This window comes from Cyprinodon variegatus, unplaced genomic scaffold (assembly GCF_000732505.1).
Source record: "Cyprinodon variegatus isolate N-32 unplaced genomic scaffold, C_variegatus-1.0 Scaffold383, whole genome shotgun sequence".
NCBI classification, from domain to species: domain Eukaryota; kingdom Metazoa; phylum Chordata; class Actinopteri; order Cyprinodontiformes; family Cyprinodontidae; genus Cyprinodon; species Cyprinodon variegatus.
In genome coordinates, this window is record NW_015150836.1 from 112,702 (window position 1) to 121,597 (window position 8,896).

Here is an 8,896-nt window from a genome sequence, read left to right on the forward strand (position 1 = left end):
TGGCTGCTGGTGGGTGGAGCTAGTTTACTACGCTACTGGTTTTATATAAAAAGCCAGAATGTTTTTATGGACGAGGAAAAGTGAGAATGCTCTGACCATTATTCCTCCACCATTACATTTTCCTATTGAGCTGTGGCAAAACACTTTATAAAAACTACATTAGCTAAAAAATGTCATAGCCTGACGTTTTAAATAAAAACTTTAAAACCAGCTTTATATTCACTTTCAGTCAGTCTGAACACATAATATAATCCTGATCAACTAACTGAAGATGAGGTTTTAAGGTTTACTTTCCTAAAAACATGGAAGAGAGAGGAGTTTAACTCTCTGGACGTCGACCATCCAGACCAGGTATGTCCAAAGTCGGTCCTGGAGGGCCTCGGTCCTGTAGGTTTTAGAGGCTTCTCTGCTTTAGCACAGCTCATTATGATGATTGCAATATAGCAAAACCCTGATAATCAACTATCAGTGTAAATCAGCTGTGCTGGAGCAAGGAAACCTGCAGGACAACAACCCTCGAGGACCGGCTTCGGGGGATGCCTGATCCAGAGCATCTGATTTCAAAAAGGACACTCAAAACTTATTCAGTGTGAGCGCCCCTTTATAGGTCAAGGGTTCAAGTGTTAGAGCAGGTCCTGCTGCCACTCACCAGCCTTCACATTCGGCTCAGGGTCGGTGGAGACGTAGCTGCCGCTGGAGATCGTGGTGGAGGAGAGGCAGGCAGATCCAGCCGGCCTACCAGCAGACTGAAATAAAAGGATTAAAACTGATTAAGGAGCAGTTTCAGTCAGACTCCATGTACCTACACTCTGACCATTAGGCTCCACCTCCCTGGAAGTAACGACGTCACTGAGCTCAGTTCAAGTGTAGAAACCCTCATTAAATGTGTTGTTAAACAAACACGCTTCAGGTTTGGATCTTTCACATCATCGCTCAGTACAGAGAAACACAGAGACACACAAACACAACAACACAAACATCACAACACACTGAGCGACCAACCAACCAACACAGACACCAACCAACACACCGACCGACCAACACTGAGACACACACCCACAATAAAAACATACTAACCATCACAGACAGACAGACACCCAGACGGACAAAGACATAGAAGCTTCTCAAGCGTAATCAAAAGCAGAGGCACGTTCTGCCTGAGCTCTCAGATTTGGCTAATTTTCATCATCGACCCACAGCAGGTGGACCTCAGAGGGGTTGGACCGTCATCAGACTCGCTGATGTCGGTCCAAAGTCCTGCTTCCATGTGGACACAGGAAAGTCAGGCTGGGACCCTTCGTAGAGCAGCTGGACTGATTCTGTTACCTCTGAGGAGGATCTGCTGCTCAGAACCTCCAGACCGGAAAAGTCGGCTCCTCGCCCAGAATCAGAACCAAACGGCGAGGTCGCCTTCATGACCGAATCTAGAAAGACAGGAATGGATCAGTATCCTTTCAGCTCTTCTTCAGCAAGACGGCTTCCTGTGGTTCTGGTACCGAAGCAATCTGGAGACGTTCCCGGCCCGGACAGCAGGCGCTCACCCCAGGGAAGATGGCTGGAGCCGACCCGTTTCTCAGCAGAACCGGGTCCAGAGCTGGAGAAACTCTGTGACTGCAGAGTTCTGTTAGAAGCTGCCTCTGATCCAGAACCATCAAAGTCCGCTGGGTGTGAAGGACCGTCGTCTTCTGGGTCTTGAACAATGGAAAACAGAAGACGTGACGCACCTTTTCATGGGTTAAATACAAGCAGGAACAAGCTGGTAGCTGTGGAAGCTGAACGGACCTGGAACCCGACTCGTGTTGACTGGAGTCTCCACCTCTTGGATGGCGCTGAGCTCATGTTGGCTGGGCAGCACCTTTGAACCCAGCCTGACCCGAGTCACAGGAGGCCTCTGGGTCCGCGGAGGATGGATGAACCCAGAAGGTTCTGCTGGAAGGACGCCTGAAACCACTTTGAAGGGAAAATGAAACCAAATTATTTAGATGCATGATTTAATCATTTACTCTGCTTCAGTGTTTCTATGCAGCAGAACCAACATGATCAGCAGTTGATGCTAAAGTCGTCCTGCTTAAGTTCCTTCTAAAACATTACCCTGATTTCAGGTCAGGTTTATGTCATTGGTAGATAATAAACGGGTCAATTGTTCCCAGATCCACTGATGTCGCCCCTGGTTCCGTTCCAGCTCTATAACTGTGGTATCAGGCCATTATCAGTATCAGCAGCACTTAAAGCTGCAGCGTCAGTAAACCCATCAGGATGCCTCTACTTATAAACATTTTGCTGCAAGGTCCATCAACTACCTCACCGAACACCCTTAACACGTGCAGCTGCACAGCTGTCAGTCAGAGGTGGAAGTCTGCAGTACCGGGGCCCTCCAGGGCACCGTTCTGTCTCCTTGCCTCTTCACCGTTTACACCTGGGACTACACCTACAGCACGGACAGCTGCCATCTCCAGAAATTGTCGGTCAGTGTAGGCTGTGTTTCGGAGGGGAACAAGCTAGAACCATCATCATGAACTTTCTGGTCTGGTGTGAGAAGAACAACCTGTGTCTTAACATCAGTAAGCCCAAGGAGATGGTGATCGACTTCAGGAGAAGACCACCACCTCACCCCCCCTGTGAACATCCAGGGGCAGGACAGAGAGACTGTGGAGAGCTTCTAATACCCGAGTGTTCATATCAGTAATAAACTGGACTGGACTCATAACACATACGCCCTGTAAAAGAAGGGCCAGAGGCTCCTCCACCTCCTGAGGAGGCTGAGGTCCTTTGGAGTGAGCAGGACCCTGCTGGCATCAGCCCTCCTCTACGCTGTTGTCTGCTGGGCCCCTGGCAGTGCAGAGTGGGCCAGAAATACATTAAACAAACTGGCAAGAAAGGCTGTTTCTGTCCTAGGCTGTATGCTGGACTCAGTGGAGGAAGTGGCTGAGAGGAGGGAGCTGTCCAAGCTTCCATCCATCATGAAAAACACCTTTTAACCTCTGCACCAGACTGTAAAGGAGCTGAGCAGCTCCTTTAGTAAAGGACTTTTACACCCTGTTTGTAAAAAGCAGCGCTACCGCAGGTTATTCATCCCTGCAGCAACCAGACTCTGGCAATAAATACAAAGGCATTCAATTGTAAAACATAAAATGTGCAATATTAGATACCCTGTGCAATAAACCTGTATAATAATTCTGCTAAAAATAGGACAATCAATCAACATTGGCTCTAAAACTGGGAATTTCATTTGACGGAATCAAACAATTCACTCAGGGTTTCTGGGAGTTTCAAGCATTCAGAGATGATATTTTAAAACGATCCAAGACCAGAAGAACCAATAAAAATAAACAAAGACTCTGAATCCTTCTACCTCAGAGAAAACCATCTAAATATAGCTTTTCTATTTATAATTCAGCTCCAGTCTGTTAGCCAACTACAACTCTTTCCTTCATATCAGCAAAGAGCTCCTAAAATCTCTGAGGATAGACGTCTATAAATACAGAGATACTCAGGGTAAAGGCACAAGAATGCTTGATAATTATAATAGAAAATATAATTTAAAAAATAACGAGTGAATTCTAACAGATGAATGAGTAACTGCTGCTCTTCAAGAAAAGCAACAAAAAAAACACACAAAAAAACAACAAATAACATGAAAGGTTAAAGAAGCAGTGAATGATTATAATTAAATCTAATGTCTGACTCGTCTCAGGTTGAAGGATTATTCAGTATTACATCCCAAGGTTACGCAGTCATTTTAACTGCTGCCTAAAACAGGTGAAAATGACCTCAGCAGCTACCTCTGACTCCAGGCGCAGACTGGGCATGTCGTCCATCTTCAGGCTCCTCCAAGTGCGATAAAGTTCCTCCATTGGAGTCCTCCATGGCTCTCAGCAGGGAGGCCAGCAGCTCCAGTCTTCTCTGCCTGATGTTCTCAGGCTCCAAACCTTCGCTGGCAGCAGCAGAAACACTCTGTGGGTGAGAAGAAAACACCTGGAGGGTTAAGGACATCATCCCATCTGAAACATCTAATCCCAGATGGAAGCTGAGGTGACTGATTTACTTCATCCTCATCATCATCAATCAGATTCTGTAGCGTCTCCTTCTGCCTCCTCATATGCTCCAGCTCCACCTCTGCTCTTCGCATCTCCTCCTCATGGAGCTTCTCCTCCAGCTCCCGTCTCCTCCAGTCCAGGTCTTCCTCTCTGGAGCTCAGAACCTGCCGTCTGGGTTCCAGAGATAAACCATCTGGGATTCTGGAACCTGTGGTTCGGGTCAGACCAGAGGTTGATCTGTGTGCGCTGAGCTCTGTGGGGTCAGAGGAGGGTCTCAGTCTCTCCGGCAGGTGCTTTGTAACTCTCTCCAGGATGCTGTGGGTGAGCTGAGCTGTAACATCTGCTCCCTCTGTACTGGGTGGGTTAGTAGTGGAGCCAACAGAGCCGCTGGAAGCAGGAGGTGGAGCAGACAAGTCCACAGAGGTTTTTGGATCCTCTGACGGAGGCGTAAAAGGGACATGAAGAGCTGAAAAATGTTCCGGCTCTTGGTGAACAAGGCCTGCAGGGTGAACAGGAGGCCGCAGCAAGGCGGCGGTCATGTTGTGGCGGATCCGCAGAGCTCGCTGGTATTCCTCCAAGCGCTGCCGAGCCACTTCCACTGATCTCTGGTGAATCCTGAAACATTTCATACATTCAGTTTCTTTCTAGTTCAACTTGAAACCAAGGGAGGGAAAAAAAAGCAGTACCTGTTCTGGTCCAACAGGCGGCGCTGATATTCTCGGACCCTCCTGGTAGACTCATCTTCAGCTGCAGGGAATCCTGCCTGCAGAACAACAAACCCGTAGCTTTATTCTAACTGACCCATGAAGAGCAGCATGTGTCTGCCACGTGTATCTAGACCTACTGCACGGGTGGGGTTCTGGTCCGGGTCTGGACCTGGACCTTGTGGCCGTAGGTGGAGAGCCTCCTGGGTGGCCGCAGCCTTCAGCTGCTCCCTCTCCTGCTGGGCCTCCTGCAGCATCTGCTCCAGCTTGGCTTTTTGCTCTTCCAGCTCCTGAAGCAGAACAAGCTGCTGCTGTTTCTCGCTCTCCAGCTCAGCTTCCTGTCAAACCAAAATCCTCCTTAACATCCGACTCTTGACAATCATAGACAGGCTTCAGGTATTACAGGAGACAATCCCACCCTTAACAGCAACCCCCCCCTTAACGACCGACCCTTAGAATCATAGACAGGTTTCAGATATTACAGGCTAACGATGGAACTAAACGTTCCATTCATCGGTTACCATTTGCATGTTTCCAAGCGACACAAGGCTTTGTCTATACAAGACTCAAACTCACTGCGGATCCAGACATTTGAATTGAGAAAGCTTCCTGGAGAGGTGGCGAAACATCTTCAAATCTTGGAAACCAAGTCCAGTGGATATTTTTTGAATTTTTACGGAAAGTTTGGATTAACTGATCATCGTCGGGAAAGATGGCTGCTCTCAGTATACAGGAGTTTGAAAAACCTCAGAGATGACCTTAAAGAAACAGGATCGATCTGGAAGGATTGGAGGATCGATCTGTCTGCATATCAACACTAACACCAACTCTAAAGCACGGTGGAGGCACTGCTGATTGGGGGATTGTTTAGCTGCCACAGGTACGGTCACAGAGTGGACCCTGAATCAGACCTTAACTGCTCTACATTCGGTTTGACACGAAGCCAAAGAATGAAGTTCATCATCATTGAGCAAACAGCCTCTGTCCTCTTCTNAAGACTCAAACTCACTGCGGATCCAGACATTTGAATTGAGAAAGCTTCCTGGAGAGGTGGCGAAACATCTTCAAATCTTGGAAACCAAGTCCAGTGGATATTTTTTGAATTTTTACGGAAAGTTTGGATTAACTGATCATCGTCGGGAAAGATGGCTGCTCTCAGTATACAGGAGTTTGAAAAACCTCAGAGATGACCTTAAAGAAACAGGATCGATCTGGAAGGATTGGAGGATCGATCTGTCTGCATATCAACACTAACACCAACTCTAAAGCACGGTGGAGGCACTGCTGATTGGGGGATTGTTTAGCTGCCACAGGTACGGTCACAGAGTGGACCCTGAATCAGACCTTAACTGCTCTACATTCGGTTTGACACGAAGCCAAAGAATGAAGTTCATCATCATTGAGCAAACAGCCTCTGTCCTCTTCTGCCTCACAGCATATATTCTTCTAACATTTCTCTCTGCAGCCTCACCCTCTTCTTCCGTTCTTCCTCAGCTTGCTTGAGTTGGCTGAGAAAAACATCTGGAGGGGAATTTCCTGCTGCAGGTGGAGGTTCTGCTCGTTCCACAGCTGGATCAGCCATACACACAAAAAAAAAGCATCAACAGTGAATAAAAACAACATTCGTTCTAGAAGAGCTGATGTGAGAAAGATCTGATCTCTGGGAGGATGTAAACACCACCACCGGCACAATAAACCTTTTAAACATGAAAAAACAATCAGATTATCAACCGTCCTACCCGGAGTATGGACGGTGGGCTCACAGAGCTGGACAGGGGTCCGTCTGTCCGGCTCATTGGACAGAGATCCAGATTCGATGGTGGTGTCCTTCTCTGGGATCAGGTCTGTGAAGCAGGTGGGTGAATCTTCTGCAGGACTGTGACTGTTGCTGTTGATCCAGTCGTTCCTTTGACTCCGGATCCGATCCAGGAGTTTCCTCAGCGCCCGTCTGGGAGGAGGTTTTTCAGCTTCCACTGCAGGGACGGACGACAGGCTTCAGCTCAGAGTTCTGCTTTTTATTCACTAATAACCTCTGGAATGTCTAATCTAGTGCTTCCGTTCACCTTCAGCTGACGTCTCCTGCTCACTGCTTCTGACTCCACCCTCAGAGTCATTCTGAATGTTTTCTGCTTGAGGTTCCACATTCTCATCCAAAGTGACATCCAGGTCCTGGTCCTGGCTGCTGGGGGACAACGCTGGAAGAGGTTCAGGTAACAACTGGACCACCAGGTCCCCTTTAACCCCTGAAAAAAAAAGAGACGACTGAGATGCAAACAGGCGTTCGATAATTAGAGCTCACCGCTGAACAGTAACCAGCCTTACGTCTCTCTCCGGTGTACATGTCCTCAAAGGCAAACTCCATCTCCCTCTGGAAGTCCTCCCTGGTCTCCCGCCTCTGGTTGAGAGGCTGAAAGATCTGCTGTGGCATCTGAGCCGCCTGTTGCCTCCTCCTCAGCAGGTCTGTCTGCTGCATGTGCTCCAGCTCAACCAGCAAACGCTCCCGGTCCTGAACCAAACCATCGGCGACACATGAGGAACTGAAGGCTGGAGCTAAAGAACATCTTGTTTGTTATAAGCAGCATCTGATCAACAGTTAGACACGCGAACATCTCTGGATAAGAGAACAGGATGTGGGGAGATTAAACCTTGTCCAGCTTAGAACTAACTGAAACATCTGTAGGAACAAAGTCAAAGCAAGAAGAAGAATCTTTAACTCCCAGGCAAAGTCCTTCAAAACATTGAGAATTTGATGCAATAAAAGCTTTGAATCTGCAGAGATGTAAGAGGGAGAAAACTCAAACTCTGTAACCTGTCCAACAGCTAGTGTTGCGTCTCTAAACTAGTCATTGAGGTGAGCTGAGGAAAGACCCAAAATCTTTACTACAGAGAAGCAAACTCCATCACTCAGTTTCTAAAGCCTCAGATAAGCTAATGACTCTTTAACCTCACATCTACCTTATTTAGGCAACATTATTTAAAGATTTACCAATCATTTGTGGGGGGTTTTAATTATTATGAAACATACAATGCAAGCAAATATTACTACAGTTTACTAATCGGGCTGCTGGAATAAAACAGAGCTACAGCCTAGTCATCATAACTAACCAAAGAGCAGAAGATCAAAGAAAAACCTTTTTTTGCATCTACTGGGGGATTTCTCTTCACTTTAGAGGCTGTGCAAATATAAAATACAAGGAATTAAAGATCAAATTTTCCTTAAAATATCCACAGCTTCAGACACTTTGACTAAAAACAATGTTTTATCCACCAAGAAAGTTCTGATAATAAGTGGGGGAAAAATGGTTTCTTTGAAGTAAGAACATATTTACTCAGAAAGAAAAAGGGGAATACTGAAGAATATTAAACCTGATACGTTTCTGCTTAGTTCTGATTAAAACACAAATGTTTGTTTTTACTGCTGCTGTAGAGTTCAGTCTGCCTGGTTTCTGATGCCTCTGTCAGCAGCTCTGTTGGCCAGGTGAAGCGTACCTGAGCCAGCTTCTCCCTCCTCAGAGCCTCCCTTCCCCTCAGACGAGCCTTCTCCAGCTGCTCCTCTCTCCTCCTCTTCTCCTCCCTCTGCAGGTCCTGAAGTCTCCTGGCTTCCAGCTCAGCTTCCTGTCTGGCATCAGGCTGCAGACAGAAGCAGGTATGAATGAAGTGCGACAGCAGAAGCTGAAGCCGTCCTTTAGACAGGGTCAGGGAGCGTACCTGCACCGCCTCTGGCTCCTTCTCCACGGCGGTCTCGGGCATGTGGTAACGTGTGGCAGCAAAGACATTCAGATCTGATCTCTTTACAAGCTGTGGCTTCTTAGCATCGATCTGCTGCTCCAACAAAAAAAACGGTTAAACATGGACTGATGTCAGACCTGCTCGCATTTAAACAGAGATGTCAAGTAACAAAGTACAAATACTTTGTTACTGTACTTAAGTACACTTTTTAGGTATCAATACTTTACTCCATTACTTATTTTTCTTCCTACTTCTGACTTCTACTCATTACATTTTCACACAAGCATCTGTACTTTCTATTCCTTACATTTGTAAAACAAACATTACTTGTTACTCCTGGCTTCGGTTTAATGTTTATAAATATTGATTTCACGTCATGTCTGCCTAATGCAGATCATTGGCTCCATCCACATCTAGTGAAAACTA

At 46.8% G+C, this 8,896-nt stretch overlaps 1 protein-coding gene across 1 annotated transcript in view; it reads right to left on the reverse strand.

The window, feature by feature from the left end:
- Positions 1-8,896, reverse strand: part of cep295 (centrosomal protein 295kDa) — a 19,443-nt gene that overhangs the window by 8,061 nt on the left and 2,486 nt on the right. The window contains exons 5-18 of the mRNA XM_015386999.1: positions 8,450-8,563; positions 8,231-8,371; positions 7,064-7,247; positions 6,805-6,984; positions 6,481-6,714; positions 6,213-6,310; positions 4,882-5,079; positions 4,724-4,800; positions 4,046-4,652; positions 3,783-3,954; positions 1,783-1,950; positions 1,497-1,691; positions 1,327-1,424; positions 650-746 (exon numbers count right to left, since the gene is read on the reverse strand). Of these exons, the coding sequence (XP_015242485.1) occupies positions 650-746; positions 1,327-1,424; positions 1,497-1,691; positions 1,783-1,950; positions 3,783-3,954; positions 4,046-4,652; positions 4,724-4,800; positions 4,882-5,079; positions 6,213-6,310; positions 6,481-6,714; positions 6,805-6,984; positions 7,064-7,247; positions 8,231-8,371; positions 8,450-8,563 (2,563 nt within the window). The remainder of the gene's footprint in view (positions 1-649; positions 747-1,326; positions 1,425-1,496; positions 1,692-1,782; positions 1,951-3,782; positions 3,955-4,045; positions 4,653-4,723; positions 4,801-4,881; positions 5,080-6,212; positions 6,311-6,480; positions 6,715-6,804; positions 6,985-7,063; positions 7,248-8,230; positions 8,372-8,449; positions 8,564-8,896) is intronic.